Genomic DNA, 22,555 nt, shown 5'->3' with positions numbered 1-22,555 from the left:
CTTTAAATTGAATATTGACACATGGAATCGATGTTGATGGCGTTGTAATTCTGCAACAGAGCAATGACATCTCAGATCATTATCTAGTCTTGTGTTTACTTCATTTAGTCAAGGCCACTAAAGATTACTTTATAAATAATTATCTTGATTTGATTTGTCTCAACTCCTTAGCATACCAAATACCTCAAGAAACTGCAACAGAAACTACAGATGGTCTCTTTTCTAGCACTTTAGACACGGTTGCTCTTTTGCACTTGAGGATTAAAGAGAACAGTCCGATGCTGTGGTATAATGAATACACTCGTGCCCTCAAGAGAGCAGCCCAGAAAATGGAGCGCAGTTGGAAGAAAACAAAACTAGAGGTATTTTGCATCACATGGAAGGATAGTATTTCTAACTACAGAAAGCCCTTAAAAACTGTTAGATCTGCTTATTTTCCGACTCTCTTGGACGAAAACACAACCCCAGATTTGTATTTATGCAGTGGCTAAATTAATGAGAAATAAAACATTAACATGTTCAGACATTTCCCAACAGAACAGCATTAATGACTTTGTAAATCTCTTTACTTATAAGATTGATACTATCAGAGAGAACATTATAACCATGCAACCGTCTACTACAATATTACATCAGGCAGTACACTATAGACACCATGAGGAAAAATTCCATTCTTTCTTTGCTATAGGAAGGAAGAATGGTCTAAACATGTTAAACCCTATTCTGACTAAGCTACTGAAATAGATGCTTATAGAAGTCATCCTTTTCTTAATTTTATTAATTCATCATTGCCATTTGGCTGGTTGTTATTAAGCCTCTCATTAAAAACACAACTTGGTCCAAGAGAATTAGTTAACTACAGACCGATTTTGAATTCCCTTTTTATTGTCAAAAATACTAGAAAAGGCAGTATTCTCACAACTATGTTCCTTCCTTCTTAGGGTGTACTCACACTAGGCAATCTGAACTGTGCCTGAACATATTTGACCCCCAATGTCTGGTTTGTTTGACTATTGAGACAACATTTTTTTTGAATAGGCCCGAAAATGACATTGGCATTACAGTGGACTTGTACTGGTATGGTTCAAATCAGACTCATCTGACCATCATCTATTTTTAGCAGTAAATGAAGAGAAAATATCACAAGTTCATTATGGAGTACTGCAAGGCTCAGTACTAGGACCATTGTTTTTTACCCTGTACATGCTACCCTTGAGAGATATCATTAGGAAAAATAACGCTTAGGATATAAGATATCATTAGGAAAAATAATGATACTCGGCTCTATATTTATTTGAGGTCAGAATGAAAATTCCAATTCGCCAAACTAAAGGAAACATAGTTGATATAAAAATCAAATTCATAAATTCAGAAGAAAATAAAAAAACAGGTTTTAAACATAGGACCAAAAACCCCCACACAAAATAAACTAGACTATGGTCTAACTCTTGATGGATCTTCTGTCAAGTTAGTTAAGAACCTTTTTTTACAACAGAGCTCACTTAAGCTGGACAATGACACAACTTTCTTCTAGAACAGCAGTACAGCCAAAACAAACTTTGTTGCATTATTTTCCTATCACTACTGTAATGCTGCTTTGAAACAACCATAAGTATTATGGGTGGGGTCTACGATCATGTCTATAGTGAATCAGAGCCTTGAAAAAGGTGAGGACCCATCTTATTTTAAGCATGCTTTGGTGCAGCCTCTTTAAAAAACAAAAACAAAACAAGTTTAGACCCGTCAGTATTAAATAATTACCGAACAATTTCTAAATTGCCCTTTCTGGCTAAGTTATTGGAGAAGGTTGTTCTTAATCAACTCTCAGCTTTTTTAAACGGAAATAATTTTAAAAATATATTTCAGTCCAGTTTTAGGTCTCAACACAGTACTGAAACTGCCCTACTCAAAAGTGACAAATGATCTTCTGCTGTCTGTAGACTCTAGGAACTGTGTGGTTTTAGTTCTTCTTGACCTTAGCGCGGCTTTTGATACTGTGGGATTAGGGGGCTTGCTTTTAAGTGGTTCACATCCTATTTCTATGGAAGATCTTTTGCAGTGGAGCTTGGAAACTTTATTTTGTTTTCTCAGCCGGTGTCCTCAGGGGTTCCTCAAGGATCATGTCTTGGTCCTGTTTTATTTTCCCTGTATATGCTCCCTCTGGGATTAATCTGCCAAACATATAATGTATCTTACCATCGTTATGCTGATGATATCCAGCTATATATGCCCATGAAATGTAATGACGACCCCAACATCACAACTATGTTTGAGTGTTTTAACGAGATAAGAGCATGGTTGGCTGCGAATTTTCTGCAACTCAATTAATCTAAATCGAAAGTGCTGACTTTTGGTCCACCAAAGTTAACCAAACAGCTTTCTTTACATCATGACCCCTTAGTTACTAATGTCAACACCCAAGCAAGGAACCTTGGTGTAATTTTTGATTCAGAGCTGAAATTTGATAAACAAGTCAATGCCGTGGTCAAAAGTAGCTTTTATCAATTGCGGAGCATCGCCAAATTAAAGGGAATTCTGTCTTTTAGGGACATGGAAACTGTCATTCATGCTTTTATTTCATCCAGATTGGATTACTACAACTCATTATATTTAGGATTATCTAGAAAGTTGCTATTACGGTTACAGCTGGTGCAAAATGCAGCAGCCAGACTGTTGACAGGCACAGGGAAATGGTCTAGGATTTCTCCGGTGCTGGCATATTTGCACTGGCTTCCTGTTGAATTTAGAGTCCAATATAAAGTTTTGACCATGGTTTTTAAAGGTTTGCATGGTCTTGCTCCGGAGTATATATGTAGCACGTCTGATACAGATACAGCATCATTATTCCGCACGACCCCTAAGATCATCCCAGAGTTTGCTCCTACATGTTCCCAAATCACGGTTGAAAACCAAAGGAGATTGTGCATTTTCTGTGGCAGTCCCGCATCTGTGAAATAGTCTTCCTCTGCATATCAGATCCTGTGACTCGTTAGAATGTTTTAAATCTATGTTGAACACCTCTATGCCGGGCATACAATTGACCCTAGGTTACAGGATACTGATCAGGGTTGTATATTGACCCAGTGTTTTGTGTTGAGTACTGTTTGTTGAGTGTTTGAGTAATGTTTAGACATGTACTAACTTTGGCCAACTTGTGTTGCTTTTGAATGTGCTTAACAAATAAATGTTGATTGATTGATTGATTGAAAAAAGCGCTATACAAATAAAGGTGACTTGACTAGTCCTTCACGTCCACATAGGTCTCAATTTTGGCCAGTTGATTATCTAGAATATCAAAATCAACTGCGGGCGGTAGATCAGTTTGCTATTTAGTAGTATTTAGTACCAAACTCTGGAACGGTCTTCCTAGCGTTGTTCGGAAGTCAGACACACTCAGTCAGTTTAGATCTAGATTAAAGATCCATCTCTTTATCCTAGCATACACATAAGTTAACACACTATCTCATTTATATACTTAAAATCCCTTAAAAGATTGTTAGGCTACATAAATTAGGCCAACTGGAGCTGGGGACACTTCTCATAACATCCCATGTACTTCTTACATCATAAGAGGAGTGGCATCTATGCTACTAGTATTAATCTGTTTGTCTCATTCTTATCCCAATGTTACCGTAGTCAGCCGGATCCAGATATATATATATATATATATATTCCTAATATTTTGATGGTTTAAGCAAACTTGTTAGGTCATTCAAAACAAAAACAAAAAAAAACTAAATTCACATATCACATTTGGCCAGTACTGTATGTATGGTGTGATTAGTGCCATTTAAGACCCAGCTTACTGTGGACTGAAGAGCCCAAGTCATCACGGTGCACTGCTAAATTTTCCCAGTTGCCAAATTTTTTTTATTATAAATTTGATTACTGCAGTCAGAGCATTGATTTGTAGAGTGTGAGCAGTCATTACATTTCTTACAAGGTCAGATCAAGATTGTATTGTTTTATCCACTCCCTTGCATCATATAACTCCAATACATTATATATTTGTTTGAAAGTGTGTGGTCTCCTCCTCTCTGCAGCCATCTTGTTATTCTTAACAAGGTTAGGATACCTCTCTAGCACTTTTAAATAATTTAGGTGCTGAGGCCTAGTCTTAACTCTTAGGAACCTTTATGAATCACACTTATTCTCAAGTCTAGGAATAAGAGTAAAATTGTGTCATTCTTATCATTTTTACACACTTAAGCCTACAATTTTACTCTGAGAGGCTTTCTACATACGGCCCCAGGTTATCCCGGTATTTTTCTTTTTTCTGTTGATTTGAAAATTCGGGTACATTTAGCAATAGAGTGGGTGAATTATGTATGTGATGTATATTATGGTGACCTATATGCCTTTCTCCACTGACGTTCTAAGTTGTTCAAAGCATTTCTAAGGAATGCTGATTTTTAGAAGGCAGACTGAGATGGTGAACAGCAACTTGGAAACATGGTTTCTGTAACATTAGCAACACATTATTAACTGTTTGATAACGTAGTCAATCAATAGGCTAATCATATAAATTACCGTTATGTGTATGAAGTTGTAAAGACCGATACCATTGTGCAGTGTTTATTACAGTAAAGTTGACCCGAACGAGTAGATTTCTGAGCTGGCTGGAGTGAGTGGAGGCGGGGCTTATTTGCATATTCATGGACCCGTGTATACTAAATAAAGCAAGGGTGTAGTGTTATACTGCGTTCACACCGGGATTTAAAGCGTCAAATCCCCATCCCCTCCCCTCATTGGTGCGACATCACCAGATATATTACGGATATCTGGTGGAAGAGAGTTCCAGAGACGAGGGGCTGAGCGACTGAAGGCTCTAAACCCCATGGTGGTCAAACGGGCAGAAGGTACAGTAAGATATATAGAAGAAGAGGACCTAAGAATCCGGGTCCGTGCGGTAATATGAAGTAGGTTGGTGAGGTACAAAGGTGCAAGATTATGGATAGCCTTAAAGGTCAGAAGTAAAATCTTAAAATCAATATGGTATTGAACCGGTAGCCAGTGCAGCTGCTGAAGCACAGGAAAATTTAAAGGAAAATTTTAAACAAAACAGTAAGGAATCAAGTGCTGGCTATGTGATATGTATAACAGCTATGAAGCGCTGCATGTATATGACAATAAACTAATAAAGCCTATATCCAGCCTTCACTTGGGCTGAATGTATTTAATTTTTTGTGTGTGTGTTCAGGAAGTTGCAGTGATGGAAACAATTTTAGTTTGAAGGGAGTAATGTCTGTTTAGGCTATTAAGTATATGTAATTTTGCCAAGGAAGAAAATTTACTTTAAATAAATGTTCATTTAAAAGCATCCTACTTAAGTGAAATATGTTACCATATCATCACGCTTAACACAGAGAATTTGAATTCTTGTAATGTGACAATTGGGTGTGGGTCGGGTGCGGATATATAAATCTGAGAAATCATAGGTTTGGGTGAGTGGTGGGTGGATGATTTATTTTTAACAGTGACGTTAGAGCTCATCCGCTCATCTTTACACCCCTCAGCATCATATCATTCTTGGAGTGAGACTCCCGACAATGAAACTTTAGAAGCTGCCATACTAGAGTGGGCTCTCACAAGCAGAGGTGAAGGGACATTGCGTGGAAGGCAGCTATAGTCGTCACCTAGATCTGAAGCTGTGAGGGGGATAAACCCACAGAAAAACTGTCCTGAGGAAACTCCAGGACTGAAGCCACTGGGCAGTTAACTGGATCCAACTGGCATTCTGAAGACTCTCCACTTTAGAGTGTACTGCTTCCCCGCAGAGGGAGCTCTAGAGTTATGGACGGTCTCAACAACCTTGGCTGAGAGGCCATAGTTCAACAGTTGGTTTCGAGGGCTATGTAGCCCTACCCCTTCGCCCTACCCCTCTATCGCAAAAAGAATCGGGACACCCTACCCCTAGACGTGAACGCGCAAAACGAAGGGTTAGCGCCAAGGGGTAGGGGCAAGGGGTGAATTGGGATTGAGCCTAATGCTCTCATCCAAAGTGTGTCTGTGCGCAGCTTCCCACTGGAACAGGTAGGGCTCGTAGTGGCATAGTGGGTACTTGTTCCCCAAAGTGTCATAGTCGATGCAGTTCGGGTTCCCTCGAAAGGGAACGTCTAGGGTTATGACTGTAACCCTTGTTCCCTGAGAAGGGAACGAAACACTGCGTCCCTCCGCCACGCCTTCCCCTGCCTGGGAGCGACTTGCTTCATCGCAGAAGCTAACTCTGTTGTGTACCGGCATCCCTTTGTAGATTCCGTGTATGCCGTCACGTTACGTCATGACGCAGCACCTATCAGGATTGGATTAGTTTCAATTAATACTTCAGATGCGGGACGCTAAGGGTGTTCCCCAAAGTGTCGTAGTCGACGCAGTTTCTCGTTCCCTTCTCAGGGAACAAGGGTTACAGTCGTAACCAGAGACGTTTCACTGGGTAATTCCTATGGATAGTTTTAAATGAGACCTCTTTGACGTTTGTAATTAAATATTGATTGGGTTTAAGCCAAACCTTTTCCAAATTATATTGTCTGTCAAACGATTCCAATGCGAGTAAATGTAAGGCATAAGAAATGTTTTGATTCTGAAATTCTGTACTATTTCTACCGAATAACAGTGAAAACACGGAAAGCTGAAAAATTCTGCCAATGGCGGTGAAGAGTTCTCTCACAAATTATGGAAAATTCTATTAAAGGCAGGAAAAGAGTTCAAAGTGAACATGTCAATATATAATTTTCATAATTTTTACATTGATTTTTTCATAATACAGCTGTCATAATTAATGAACCCTTATTCAACATTGCTGTTTTTAAATCACTTAGTAATATAGTATATAACAAAATTCTGTTGAAAAACAAGTAAGACTTTGGGAACTTTAAAATGCACCTAATTAACTTTAGCTGTTTAGCTATTATGCCAGCCGCATCTTAACCAGCTTCCAGAAGAGATCAGGTGTGCTCCTACTGTAGTCACATTCAAATCCAGACTCAAAACACTTCTGTTTAGCTGTGCATTTAATGAATGAGCAATGTGCCACTGTTCGTCCGACTGTTTGTACTGTATTTTTTATTAAATTTTTTATTCTAAACTGTTTTAATTATTCTTATTTCTTTTGATTATTTTAATTTCTTCTATGTAAACCACTTTGAATTACCATTGTGTATGAAATGTGCTACATAAATAAACTCGCCTTGCCTTGCCTTGTTAAATTTAGCCCAGGAATGATTATGATTTTTCTTTTCTTTTTTTTCAGAGCAGGATTCAATGTAATTCATTGCTTCTCAGAAATGGTGCTCAAGGGACATTGATCTTCCAGTACCTGGTCCAGACCCACAGCTTCTACCTGAGCCACCCCAGCCCCTCATCATGCCCGCCACAGACACACGCCTGTTACTGACACGGAGCCATTGCACATGCCTGCCATGGACCCTCAGTTAGAGATCTGTCCTGGAGCCAGCAGCCAATGCCCACTCTATCCACTGCTCATTGACCTGTCCATCCTCCACCGGCTCTACTATGGTCTTCTCCTCCACCGGCTCCACCATGGAGGTCTTTACTGGCCTGTAGAGGGGATCTTTTCCCTTTCTGCGGGCCTGGCCCTCCCTCCCATTAATGCTATCTACGAGCGAAGCCCAACCAGACTGTTTTTGTGGTTTAGCTTGTGGCCAATGGTTAAAGGAAGTGGTCAGATTAAATATTTTAACATTTTCAGTTTAAGCAGGATCAGAAAAAAAGCACAGTCGGATTAAACTAAGACATGCATCTTATTTCCCTGATATTCTCTTCAGGAAATACTGGAGAGGCCACTTTTCTAAACTGATATCTCCCAGAATTACCTTTTTTGGACATGCCCATATATAAATTAATGTTTAATTATTGCTGATATTCTAAATTTACATTTGTACATGACCCTGAAATCTGATAAATATAGGATTATATACAACATGCAACACTACGCAAAACACTATAGAACGTAAGCATAAGAAAATCCCATCTGAAATAGATATAAAATTCTAGATGACAATTTAGAATTTTAGGGATTCCCAGTAATGGTAAATTATTTGGTATAGCTCTCTAATCTTTCTAATAAAATAAAAAAGCCATAAAAAACTATCATAAATAAAATGTATTCTGCAAAGGTTGGTCAGTAAAACCAAACGGCAAACTTAAGGCAGCTGGTTACATTAAAATGTTATAAACAATGTTAACTTTCAGTATCTAATGTAATAATGTATTTAAAATGAAAATACAGTACGCTTTCAGAGAAAATACAAAAGCTGTCACTGGGGTGGTACCCTTTCAAAATGTCTACCTTTGTACCTAAAGAGTGCATATTACTACCTCAAAGACACATATTGGTACCAAAAGTGTACATATCAGTACCTAAATGGTACATTTAAGAACCTTTTTAAAGGGTAGCGGCCCAGTGACCGCTTTTGTAACATTTTATCTGAGTGTAGACATTACAAATCTGCTGGTGAAAGAAAGAAACACTAATTTATTATTATAATATTTTTTTCATAAAATAATTTGTCATTTAAAGAATAACTCTTACCATGTTGATGGCATTTACTGGGCCAATACTGTTGACAAACATGTCCGCATGGATCACGGTTGGTTTGACTGTAAAGAGCAGTGGAGAGAAACAAGGAGAATGTAAAATTAGTTCAGTTATCTCAGAGTACATGTAAAAGAGCTTTATTAAAGGTAACAACAATGTAGTAAGTCTGCACCTGCATTTCTTTTGTGAAAAGTTTTGCTTGAAAAATGGACCTGCTATCTTTCTTTAAGAAACATAACTTGATTTGATATTTCATCTAATTCAATAAAATGTATATGATATAGGGATCCAAATATACACAAGCACAAATAGTAAATATCTGAAGTTTAATTACCCATTAAAAATATCTAAATGTTTTTTAATAAGCTGTTTGCCGTTTTGTTTTAGCTACTGATTGCAGGTCATGGCAGAACACTTACTACACTAACTACAGTGAATGAACGAACGAACGAATGAGACTATAATATCAGCAATGTTACGGCATCCTGGCTGTACTGTTTGCAAATAAAGATAGTCCAATGCTCTGCCGTACCCAAGCTGTCACCACCATGTAGCATCAGTTGTCATTGACTACCCTGTGTGTAACCATGGCATGTAAAAAAGGCTAGTTTGCACGTAATATGACAGGCTGTTAAATGCAATCACATGTACTTTAACAGAAGACAGTCATGCATGTAAACATATGGTCATTGAGGCTGGAAGTGGGACATAAAAAAATATTATTTTTTACACAGAAATCTTTGATACTTAGATCATTTGAATGGCTTGCTTTTTTATGCATGTGTTTCCAAGAGAGCATTTAAGTTACATTTATTTAAAATATGCATTTATTTTACTGCTGGATTTGGCTGATGCAGTGAAATATTTCGCACTATGATTACATGTTTTTCTATTTTCTCATCTTTCTCATATTTTCAAATGTGAGAATCAATGAAAAAATTTATTAAAAACAAAACAAAAAAAATTGTTTCTGCGAAAATTCTGAAAACTGCGAAATCACCTTTACCATCATAGGTTGCGTGCGCCTGGCAAATCCGCCATTATAATAGCAATTCGTCATGGAACAAGAGTGCGATGCTCTGATTGGTTTATTGCACGTTACGTGCACCCCAACAGCATAGAAGCGACAAAGGTCCTAAAGCACTTGAACCCAGATAATTGCTGCTCACAGCTATATTTATTATGGTTTCAAGCGCAAAGCGTTTAAACCCTATTGGAATTTTAGGGATTTTTAGGGGATCAAGGGCGAAACCCTATTGTTATTGTTAATTATGTTTAGTTCTCCCTGATGCAGGAAAGTGCTAGGAGTCATATTATCATCCCTGAGACAATGTGGTGAGGGTATTCTCTCACGCTCCCGCTCTGCTGTCACCCCTCCCCTTCAAGATTGTGTTTCTTTCAGGTACACATTATATGAATGAATGAATGAGGCATGTATATAGTGCTTTCATATGTACTCAGTAACTGTACACCCAAAGTGCTTTACAATCATATCAGGGGATCTCTCCTCAACCACCACCAGTGTGAGCATCCACTTGGATGATGCGACGGCAGCCACAGTACAACGGCGCGAGTGCGCTCACCACACACCAGCTATAGTGGAGAGGAGAGAGAGTGATCGAGCCAATTCAGTGGATGAGGATTATTAGGAGGCCATGATTGGCAAGGGCCAATGAGTGGAATGTGGCCAGGACACCGGAGTTACACCCCTACTCTTTACGAAAAGTGCCATGGGATTTTTAAATGACCACAGAGAGTCAGGACCTCAGTTTTACGTCTCATCCGAAGGATGAAATTCAGATGAAATAAGTGGCAACGTGTCTCCCACTTTTTCAACTGTGTGGTGATGGAGAATATGTCACAAAAGAGCACTATTGGGCTAATACAGTACAGATGAGGACAGTAGGCAGTGCCGCCACTTGCGTCCCATGTCCACATCTGTCGCCTTTGCCAGCACTTAGAGTTTTAGTGAAGGCTTAATGCTTCCAATGGAATTACCCTTGTAGGTTCCACTTTAGACATTCTACTAACTATAAGTAACTTTGCAACTACATGTCAACTACCTCTCATTCGAGTATTAGTAACCAGTCAGTAGACCGTTAGGTTATGGTTAGGGTCATAGGGTCCGAGTTAGTAGAATAAGTTGACTTGTAGTTGCCAAGTTACTTATAGTCAGTTGAATGTCTGTTGGGGGAACATCACAATAAAGTGTTAGCAGATATTAAGCTGACAGTCTACTAATACTCTAATGAGAGTTAGTTGACATGTAGTTGCAAAGTTACTTATAGTTAGTAGAATGTCTAAAGTGAACTATCGAAATAAAGTGTTACCCATTCGTATATTAGACATGGACTTGGGAGTGTTATTGCTGCACTTCCCTTGTGTTCACAAACTTGAAAGAATGGGCATGACCGCTGGCAGCATCCCACTTTCCTATGTGTCAGCCCCTCTGATCCAAATAGATATGGAGGTTGCATACATTATTCTTCCTCGTTTAATCATATATGATTGGGCTGCATGGAGGAGGAGAATGGGCATGGGCACTCGCATCTCATTCCCTTATCTGTCACCTCTCCAGTATGGTCTGCAGGTGATAGTGTGGACATAGTGAAGCTGCTATGTTAACATGGTTTCTGGCAGTTCACGAGGGGCAATGGAGGGACAGAGCATAAAGGTGGACATTGTTGCCATTGCCATCTCTGCCAGTACTTTGACAGAAATAGAATCTACGTCTCCTCATTAGAACCGCAGGACTGGGTAACTACTAGCCGATAGGGCCACTTGGCTAACAGGTGGACTTTCTCTGGCAAGTCTTTTAGTAATGGAGCTCTTGGAGAAAGAAGTGGTTGGTATCGCCATGGCTGCCCCTCTTTCTCTGTGGTTCCTTTCGGATGATGGAGGTGGGGTGTCGTCAGGCAGGGTCTACATGCCATTTTGGATGGTCTGTCTTAGAGAGCAGGAGGATGTGGAAGCTGCTATAGATGCTCAATTCTTAGTACTCACTCACCAGACTTCCCGAAAGTACTTTTGAGGTTTTCCTTAGGTAGAGCAGGCAGTTGAGAGAGCACAGTTCCCTCCTGAGGCATCTTCCAGTTCATAGAATGGGTTGCTTAATTCTACACTCCCTTCAGTTAGGTTACCCCTGAGAGCTAATGGCCAAGAGTTCAGACAGTCAGGATAGCAATACTTTGGTCTGCCCCCTTTATTGGGAGTTATGGGCGTCTCTTTAGCAAGCCCTGCCATGGGTCATTTTGGTTTGGAGGTTAGTCCCATTTCCCTAAGAAGGGGAAGGTTCAGCTGTGACGTCACCTGACTTTGGTAGCCAACATTTCTGTGCATCACACATGCTTCAGACACTGGCTCGCACCATGACTTCTCAGGGTTACATATGTAATCTAGACGTTTTGGAATGTGATGTCTAAAATAAAGGAATATATGTACAAGTTAAACTAAAGATAAAGACAATGCAAACAAGATCCCAGTTGAATGAATAATTCAGAGAGATATTCCCACATCATATGTAAGAGTTTTTCACATGATATCTGCTGTATGCATGGACATTGAAATGTACACTTTAACAAATAGCGAATCCTGAGTTTCTAATTGAGAGGGAGTTTGGTGGAATATGATTTTGTGTCAAGCCTTTGTGGCAAGCAGGACAGTGGCGTGACTGATAATGAGCGTCACCTGTGCGCCACACTGGTCTCGAGTTTCTCACGGAGGAGCTTCGGAAGCATAAAAGGAAGAGCGACGACAGTGAAGGACAAGAGAGGACCAGGCCTGGACTTTACGTTATGTTTCGTTTATGTGTGTGCTGCAGTTGTCTGTGAGGGGCTGCCGCTTTTACTTTCGTTTTGTGTTTGTTTATTTTATGATTAAAGTTGTGAAACGTTTGCCGGTTCCCGCCTCCTCCTACCCTTATCAACAAACTTTGTTACAGCATTGTACTGTTGTGTTTATGTATTTATGTTGTAGTATTGTTTTTATTCATACAGTAGGCTAACTGCAGATGTTTAAACAATGATTTTGTCTACAGCATGCATTTCTAAGCAGTTATTAATTTAAATTATGGTTAAATTAATAATTAATTCAACAACATATAGCCTACATTACACTTTACTCATTTGGAAACTGTAATTCTAGTAAAATGCTATAGAATTTGCGCTGTCTTTAAGAGTCTGAAATAGATCTTGCTCAATCAGGAAATTAAATACATGCTTATTCAAACAAATAACGCTGACTGCTTTATTTCCAATGGTGCATGGTAAACTTTGAATTTTAATAGGCATACAATATAGTAAAAGAGGCCTGTATTAATTTTCATTGTATAGGCTATTCAAATCCATTTCTGAAACTAAACGCATGTTCATGTTTAATATTTCTTCCGTAATTACGTACATGAAGAAATGACCAGTTACCTGTCTGAAGTGTGCAATAGACACACCCACATTGAAGATTTAAATATATGACTTATCCTCTCCGAAAAGACCATAAGCATTACACATAACATCTAAAGTAACAAATGTTTATCATAAAACTAATTCTGTGAGACTGAGCAGGATTGATTTTAGGTCAATGTTTTGGCTTTAAATCAATGATGCCCTCTGTCTGTAGGGAATAGTAAGATGGCCGCTCAAACACGTTCGGTGACTTCACTGCCTGATGGCAGTTTAGAACGCAATGAGTAATCCAGTCATTATACAGATCAGTGTTGCAAACTTAAATATTCAATAAGGTTCAGACTTTTAGGAGATTAGATATGTATTTTATTCAGTTGTTAAAGGGGAAGTTTATAAGTAGTATGTAAGCAAATTCTTTGTTGACTTTTAGAAGTATGCAATTTATGGGTTTATGTCCCCAAAAGAGTAAACACTGTGCTTCCCGGGCACCATCAAAGCATTGTGAGTGGTCGATTCAGATCTGTCAATCTCTTTCCAGCTCAACCTATAGCGAGAGTTTAGAACTTGGCTATTTTAGCAGGCTGAGCCAGAGTGTTTAGCCAGTGTTGCAGACCGGACAGTGCGACTAAAAATAGATGTGTGTGAACTGTGAAAAGCATTTAGGAGCATGTGTTCGATAAAAAGAAAAAAGAAAAAAAGAAATAAATAAAAAGTCCAAAGCGTACAAAGTCATTGCAGGATAAGGCAGTGAGACAAATAGTCAACTGTCTAAGGTTTCGGACGCAGCCATTATTTGTGTATCTTGTCTAACACACCAAATTTAGACCCTTAGGAGAGACCGTTAAGAGAGAGCTCTATGGTTTGAGCGTTCCAATTTACAGGGTCCCTACGCAGTGTTCACTATTCCCTGAAAACGGGAAAATATAAATAATATAATGGGTGTAAAAAAATAGTTTTGCCAAGGTGGCACCAAAACTTACAGCGAACCGTGATTTTTTACTGGTAAACAAATGGTGGTACATTTTCATTGCGCCACTAAAGTTTTTTAATATGCTCCTAAATTTTTCTATTTAAAAATGTCTGTTTAAAAGCTTTCTCTTTTTAGAAAAAAGTAAGTGTCAAGCTCTGTGTGGGATTATGGCTTATGCGTTACATGGGAAAAACACATTCAGCTTCGATTACAAAAGTGCAAACCAAAATTCGTTGCATTTAGACCTTCAAAGATTAAACGGGTCATGAACACAAACAAACAGGGCATTGCGCTGCAACGCTTCACAATGAATGCTTCAATACCATACAGCTTCATGCAACCATTCAGAAAGACAAATGTACCATTTTATGTTTGATTAGATGTGACCAGTGTAGACAGCCTCAAATAGTTGTGGTGCATCATGTCAAAACATGTGCCCTCTGCAGATACATTGGATGGGTTTATTATAAGCGAGACACTAGCATTCGCTCTAGACATAGTGTTAGCCTACTCAATTGGGTACTTATGACACATAGCAACACAGCTAAACCTTTACCTGATATGTTAGACATTTTATTGAAAGTAGCTTTTACCTGTTTGCAAAGTTGTTTGAAAATATGCTTTATTTCTGTAATTCTGCTAGGTGTCACTAGTGTCGCAGAAACTACATACTTCACCTTTAAACAAAATAAAACAATTTCACATTCAGTAGCTCAGTAGCTCAACATAAAAATAAATAAATAAATGAACAAAAACAGACACCTACCTCCAATGTCAGGTCGCAGCTTGTTATCATAGCCATCTAGTAAGCTGTTCAAAATATGTGTGACGTCACTCTCATACACTTTGGGGGTCAGAACCCATGTTTTGTTTGTCACTTCGTCATCATCACTTTCCACCTGAACAGAGCTAATGGGTAAAACAAACAAAAAGAGGTGAATCAAAGATGCTAATGATCCTATTTTCAACACTTTTATAAATGCATTTTATTTTTGTAGTCTCTAAAATGTAAGCTGAGTTCATGCTGATTTTGTTTTTACAACATGAATATCCTTATGATTCGGTTCTGCTATTACATATGATCTTGTTAACAAGCCATCAAGTAATTATACTGTAAACATTTATTTCCACCTTTCTTTAGGCAATTTGACTGTATAGCTCATTATAGATCATACTGTAGGTTGCTCTTTTATGAATCATAGTCTCATAGTTATGTTTCCTTTAAGTTTCAATTATTAAACGCATACATAAAATGTACTCAAATGTAAATAGAAATAATGTAATGAAAGAAGTAATACCTGGTAAAAGATGTTTCAACTTTACAAAATCTCATCTGAGAAGAGGGGCTAATTTATTGCAATTTTTTTTTTTAAATTAAAGATAGAAATAGTAGGCACGTTTTGCTAATGAATATTTTCTCAATACCACAGATGTGTGGGCCATTCATTTAAATGACATATTGTGTGAGTATTCTTTCTTCTGCATGCATGTGTATTGGGCATGCATATACAGATAGCCGTAAGCTGTTGTGTGCTTAAGTTTCTTTAGTAATTTAACTTGAACCATAAAAAAGGCGAGAAATTAACAAAGATAATGATAAATGAGTCTTTGAAAAGTGTGGGTGTGATACTGCAGGCTGGGGGACAGACAGACATACAATAATAATGTTGCATTAGAGGTGGAAACAGTCGTTCGGTCTTTCTCCCTGGCAGAACTCCTAAAGTCAGATTGTGAGGGGAAGGTGCGACAAATGCAAGCCTCCGTTTTCATCTACAGCATTATTTCATTCCCATTATCTATCTATCTATCTATCTATCTATCTATCTATCTATCTATCTATCTATCTATCTATCTATCTATCTATCTATCTATCTATCTATCTATCTTTATCTGTCTGTCTGTCTGTCTGTCTGTCTGTCTGTCTTCAATTGATAATGAATGCTGAGAACCTTGGCAAAGCAATCAAATAATATTGTGAGGCAGTAACCATGGAGTCAGTAGAAGATAGAAAGGCATAGCCTATCCTTGAGAGAAACATGTGACTGAGAGCTGTACTGCTCTGGCAGCTTCAGAAACATTTCAGAAAGGCAAGACTACAATATAACACTTTCAGTACATTTCACTGTACATTATATGGGGGAAAACACTGCATAATTTCAACAACACATTGTTGAACAACACAAGCTGTTCATCAACAGCTTATGAAGCCCATTTAAAACCTTCTTGTAGAACTCTACTTATATTATTTTGTGCGGGGAGCTTATTAGCCTGCCTCCTCCCTCCTACGTACTTCCGCTCAATTTAGATTTTCCTTCAGTACTAGGTCTGGGATTTTTGCAGGTCCAATCAGCGAACAGAGGGAGTGGCTGAGAACGATGACGTTGAGGTTGAGGCGCTAGTTTGAGTCGTCATACGTCACGACCAAACGTTAGCGATTAGTTATGGCAGATATAGAGTGACTTTGGGCAGATCCAATAGTTTTAAACTTCAACAGAGTTCCCGCCTACAAGTTAACGCTTGTCGATGGAGAGAGGCCAGACTCTCTGTACAAATTAAATGTAGGAGAGTCTGGTAGAACCAGGCTAGGAGCTTATATGCTTTGAGGTCCAAATTTGGATACGAAAAACCTTTTCATAGGTATAGTTTAGGAATGCTCCAAATGATCCGCCACTGATAATTACTTCCTTCAAGAAGGCTTGGAGCGGAGGCTGTCCCCCTTCACCTTGAAGGTGTATGTTGCCGCCATCGCAGCACATCACGATGCTGTTGATGGGAGGTCAGTTGGAAAGCACGACTTGGTCAACAGGTTTCTGAGAGGCGCCAGGAGTTTGAATTCTTCCAGGCCGCGCCTCATTCCCTCCTGGGACCTCTCTCATCCTTTCAGGCCAGAGCTTCTTTCAAGCCCAAAGAATCAGTTAAGCTTAAAATCCTGTCTGTAAAGACAGTGCTCCTGACCATGCTTGCTTCCTTCAAGAGGGTGGGGGACCTGCAGGCATTTGGTCAGCGAATTGTGCCTAGAGTACATGCCCAAAGTTCCCAACACTCCCTTTCAGGACCAGGTGGTGAACTTGCAAGCGCTGCCCCCAGAGAAAGCAGACCCATCCCTTGCGCTGCTGTGTCACGCTTGCGCACTATGTGCTGACGTGGGCCGCACGCAGAGCTCCAGGGGCCGGTTGCACCAGCTGTGCGTAAGTTACAACTCAGCCTAGGTTTGATGTAAATGGGCACTACGTTACAACTTACGCACTACTAAATATTTTTGCGTTGCACCATTGAACTTAGTTTAAACGTAACTCAACGTTCCAACTAAATATTGACGGCAGCCTCTGATCAGGAGTAACGGTTGGACTAAAATACCAGGCAGACTGAATAAAAGAATAAGCTCTTCTTTTACCTGACAGACTTCGATTCTTTAGACATATGATAATGCTGACATTTAAACTGGCTTACATTTTAAAAGACAGAACATTATGTGAATAGAATAATTTGTTAGCGGCTCATCAACACGCACCAGTCCTACAGCGCACCGTTGTGTGCATCTGTCCCATCGGTCCGTGTTGTGCGTGTCACATAAAATCAGTCATAATCAATAAAAGTTGTTTCATATGTTTTTTTAGCATTACTTATTTATCCTTATTAATTCGTTGCAAATACAGTTTCTGAATGTTAGTTACATATAAAAACACTTGTAATTTATGATTAAGTGTCGTATTTAATGGAAACGTATTTTTACCTTTAGATAAGTGAGGCAAAATAATTTAAGTAAAAATGAAAAATTAAAAGTTAAAATGAAGGATACACTAAAATTCACAGCATTTAAACAACTTCTGCTCACGTATTTGAAGGCTGCTATTGGATCCTTGAGGGTAAACCTCATATTATGCGACTCCACATTACTTTATGGAGAGCGAACGACCTACTAGCTACGTTCTGTCTTGCGAATAAATGCATGCAACGGAATAAAGTACAGAGTTATTTACAAACTAGCTAGTAGTTACTAAGCCTCTAGTGTGGACTTTACGTTCCAATTTAAGAAAAAACTTATGAACGGCTGGTTCAACCCTAACCAGATGCTCAGAGTAGTTATTTGCTTTTGGAGGACAGCAGGCTAGCAACGCGATGACGTATTTACGTACCCTAGCGCGCACAACAACTGTCTTAGAGTAAGAGCAGCCTGTCAGCCTCGAATGACGATTTAGTACCTAAAAAGGGAGCTACTTCAATAGTATGGAAGTGGTTTGGTTAAGAGGTCAGGGGCCGTATTCACAAAGAATTTTAAGGCTAAAAGTAGCTCCTAACAGGCGAATTTAGGAGCAACTCCTAAAAATAATGGGCGTGTCACTCCTAACTTTAGGACTCCTAATTTTTTTCACTAAGAGTAATTCACGAAGCATTTTAGCCCTAAAAGTAGCACCTAAGTCTGGGACAGCTTAAAAGAAGTCGAGAGGACTCCTAACTCACTAAGACCTATTCACAACGGGTCTTAAAATCGCCGCGCGACAGTGTGTTGGAGACAGCCAATGACACGGAGTTATTACAAAGATACCGCCTTAACCGTGAGGGAATACTGATTGTTGTAGATCGAATTGAAATGTTTGATAACACTTCGCTACCTGGCAACGGGGAAAATGCAATTGTGTAATGCCGACGATCTAGCGATATCCCAGCCATCGGTAAGCAGATCCATCCACCCAACCATCAATGCACTCTGTAGACCCCATATTATTCGACAGTTCATAAGTTTTCCTTTGGACATTCGCCAACTCCAAAGAAACAAAGCCAGCTTTATGGATATTGCCGGTGTGCCCAGAGTGGTCGGTGCTATAGACGGGACACATATTAAAATAATTGCACCACGTCAGGATGAGGATGTGTTTGTGAATAGAAAGAGAACCCACTCCATCAATACCCAGATTGTGTTCGATGCAAACTGCACAATTCTCGATGTTGTATCCCAGTGCCGAATTTCCCTTTTATTATGTTTTTTTTTTTTTTTCAGCACCAACTGGGCCAGCAGCAGTAACTGATCCTGCGTCCAGTTGGGCTTTCTTTTCCGTTTTGGCTAGTTCATAATCCACCGTCATTCAACTATTACATTAGCAATATTTCCTTGCTTTAAGTAGGCTAATAGGATGTCAATTAACCAAGCAAGTGTTAATGCAAGTGTCATTTTTCAATATTAGGCAAGTAGCGGTTTTCATTAGGGTATTAGGCTACCTTGATTTAATTTAATTTAATTCACAACTTTTCTCTCTCTCTCTCTCTCTCTCTCTCTCTCTCTCTCTCTCTGCCTTTTTAGAATTACACTTCACTGGGGCCTGCACAAACATGTCATTATATATGCATTTCGATGACATTACTATTATTATTTTGTGTAGGACACAGACATATTTAGATGTCGTAATTCCATGATTTGGTGCGTCTGTGTTATGTTCCGCATGATGGCCCTGTCATCTAACAACCAATCACCGTGATCATTGCGAGGAAGCTCGTGCATGAGAATTGACGTCATCCATAGCAACGAAGACTCACTCTTAGTTTAGGAGTTGTCATTTTTCCTTACTAAGAGTAGGTCTGAAAGGTGTTGTGAATAACTTTTAAGAGAACACTCCTAGCTAAAATCTTTTAGTGCGATTTAGGAGTACTCCTAGTGGTAAGATAAAATTCTTTGTGAATACGGCCCCAGATCTCCAACAAAGCACAATATTTAGCATAACATGCAAGACAAGTGTTACCGCTAAAGGTGGAAACACAAAAAACTTGTTTCATCACTTGAAGCAAAAACACACCATCGAGTACAACCAGGCTATGAAGGTACGCAAGGAAGAGATACTAGCACAGGGCTTGAAATCCAGCACGAGATTGCGGGTATTGTGCATAATGTTAATAATTCCCACAGGTTAGTGAATCAATTGACTGTGGACGGATTGTGAGTGAAAGAGGCCTTTGTTCTGGTTTCCCCGTTATCTGCCCCAGCTACAAAAATCACTATTTCCAATGTTCCGCCATTTGTTTCCAACGATGCCATCATAAAAGAACTTGTAAGATTTGGGAACATTGCGAGCCCCATGAGAATGATTCCATTAGGCATGTTTTGTCTTTTCAACGCCAAGTCTATATGTTCCTAAGCTCCCAAGAAAGATCTCTAGAAGCATCTTTTTAAGTTAATCACAAAGATAATTTGTATATGATATATGCGAGCAGAGAGTCTGAAATGTTTAGAATGCGGCAATATTGGACACAAGCGTTTTTCGTGTCCGAATAAAGAAGTGCGCAATGATTCTCAGCCTCCACTGATTACACCTAGAGTTGAAGAAACTAATGGAGTTTTTCTCACGAATGAAAGGAATAGACAAGACACTGAGCAGACTGAAAAAGTAACGGAGGAAATGAAGGATAGTGTTTGTGATGCTACTATGAATAAGATTGTTAATGAAATGCAATGCAGAGGATGTGCTGAAACTCTCTGAACTGTCTCAGGCAAAAGTTTCAGGGGAGGACTTCGGAGATGAAATGGATGGTTAATCTCAGAGTACTGAAGATAGCATGAGAGATAATGAACAGTGGTCAGATGAGTTGGAAAGAGTTAGAGAAAATGATTTGTACACTGTTGAACAAATGAATAGTTTTCTTGATTAAACTAAAGGGAAATCAGGAGTGGAAATTAGTGATTTATTTTCCCCGATCTTGAGAATTTTTTTTCTTCAGTGGCTTGGGCCTAGAAAACGAGTAATTGTACTGAACTCTCACGACAGAAACAGTTTTGGCTTAAGAAACTCATTACAGTCGTTAGACAAAAAATGAAAACTTTTGGGAAGTAGCATGTAACGAGGGGGACAAGTTTCAAATTCATGATGGTGTATACTTTTTCATTATTTTATTTTTTTTGCTGTTTTCTTCCCTCTCTTTCTGATGGAGATTTTACGAGCAGGATCCCTTAATGAGAATGGGATGAGGGACATGAACACGTGCACTTCTTTCTGAGATTATTAATTTTTATTTTTTTTACAAGAGACACAGTAATTTGGATGATGAAGTTGATTGGGGATTATGGTGGAAGGGAGAATGTGTTCTTAGTCATGGGAGTAAATTAAGTGCAGGGGTGGCAACATTGTTTGCTCCTTCTCTTAATTTCAATATTTTATGGAAAAATGCAGTGGAACCAGGAAGACTATTGATTGTGAGAGCTGAAATATATGCTTTTCATCTTCGTGAATATTTATGCTCCGAATTCAGGCGTTGAAAGTAAAAATAAAGCTCTTCACTAAGTTAGAACAGTTTTTAAGAAAACAACATGATGAAGCTTTTGTTGTCATTGGTGGAGACTAGAACTGCACCCTTGATTTCACAACTGACAGAAATGGTGAAGAATCACACCCATTGTCAGCCACTTGTCTTGAAAGATTGGTTAAAAATGTACGCTTGTCAGATATATGGAGGGGAAAAAATGTAGGCCTTAGTCCAACAGCACTCTTGGGTGAGCTTTAGTAATGATTCTTTTTCTGCTGCTCGCTTAGACAGGTTTTATTTATCTCCTAATTTGAGGAATAGGACATTGAATACAACCATTACCACGGTTTCTTTTTTAGATCACAAACTAACTACAGTTGAATGTACTGTAGTCTCATAACAAAAACCTATAAGAGTTCTTGGCATTTTTGCATTTGGCATTTTAATGTCAAATACCTGGAAGACAAATCATTTTGTGAAAATTTTTGGGAAGTTTGGAAAATTGAGAAAGGAAGATATGACAATATTATTCAGTGGTGGGATATTGGGAAAGTGTTTATTAAGGAGTATTGCCAACAATATTCTTCTCATTCTACCTTGTGTTTAAGAAAAACATTAGAGAGTTTGGAGCACGAACTTAAGATTATTGAAGGGAATATGACTGTAAATGTTTATCTTAATTTGAAGGATAAGTGGACTGAAAAGAAAAAACTGTCTGAATGAAACTCTTAATGAAAAAGTAAAAGGAGAACTTGTAAGGAGTCGTAAAAAAAAGAAAAGAGATAGACGCTCCTACATCTTTTTTTAACCTGGAACGGAAAACATCTCTGGTTACGTCTGTAACCCTTGTTCCCTGAGAAGGGAACGAGACACTGCGTCGTTAGAAACTACTCTTTGGGGATGCTCCCTAGGCGTACATCTCTGAAGAATTAATGAAACTATTCCAATCCTGATCCGGGTATGCCGTCACATTACGTCATGACGCAACACCAATCAGGATTGGAATGGTTTCATTCATACTTCAGAGACGTACGCTTAGGGAGCGTCCCCAAAGACTTGTTGACTATCCTCGAAATGGAACTAAGCATAGACAAAATATGTTGTTTTTGAAAGATGAGAATGGACACTTTGTTTCAGACCCAGTAAGGATGCGTAGACTTATATTCTGTTGATTTTTTAAATGATCAATGCAGACATTAACTTTTACAAGATCTTCCTGAATTATCGATATTGTTTACTTTTAATGAACTGCCGAAATGGAACTTTCATCAGGTCGGGCACCAGGAATGGATGGACTTCCTGCCGAATTTTACAAATGCTTTTGGAGTATAATTGGGCATGATTTTTTAAAGTGTTTCAAACATGTATGAGTGAAGGAAGTCTACCAAGAAGTTGCCA

General features: G+C 38.9%; 1 protein-coding gene across 4 annotated transcripts in view; it reads right to left on the bottom strand.

Moving 5' to 3' along the window:
- The window catches only part of gabrg2 (gamma-aminobutyric acid type A receptor subunit gamma2), a 101,855-nt gene that overhangs the window by 60,853 nt on the left and 18,447 nt on the right, over positions 1-22,555 (bottom strand). For all 4 annotated transcript variants that reach the window (XM_079586161.1, XM_079586162.1, XM_079586163.1 and 1 more), the window contains exons 2-3: positions 14,694-14,836; positions 8,552-8,619 (exon numbers count right to left, since the gene is read on the bottom strand). In XM_079586161.1, coding sequence (XP_079442287.1) covers positions 8,552-8,619; positions 14,694-14,836 — 211 coding nt within the window. The remainder of the gene's footprint in view (positions 1-8,551; positions 8,620-14,693; positions 14,837-22,555) is intronic.

This window comes from Phoxinus phoxinus, assembly GCF_949152265.1.
Source record: "Phoxinus phoxinus genome assembly, chromosome: 17".
Classification (NCBI taxonomy): domain Eukaryota; kingdom Metazoa; phylum Chordata; class Actinopteri; order Cypriniformes; family Leuciscidae; genus Phoxinus; species Phoxinus phoxinus.
Note: the sequence above shows the minus strand (reverse complement) of the source record. Positions and strands in the feature narration are given on the sequence as shown.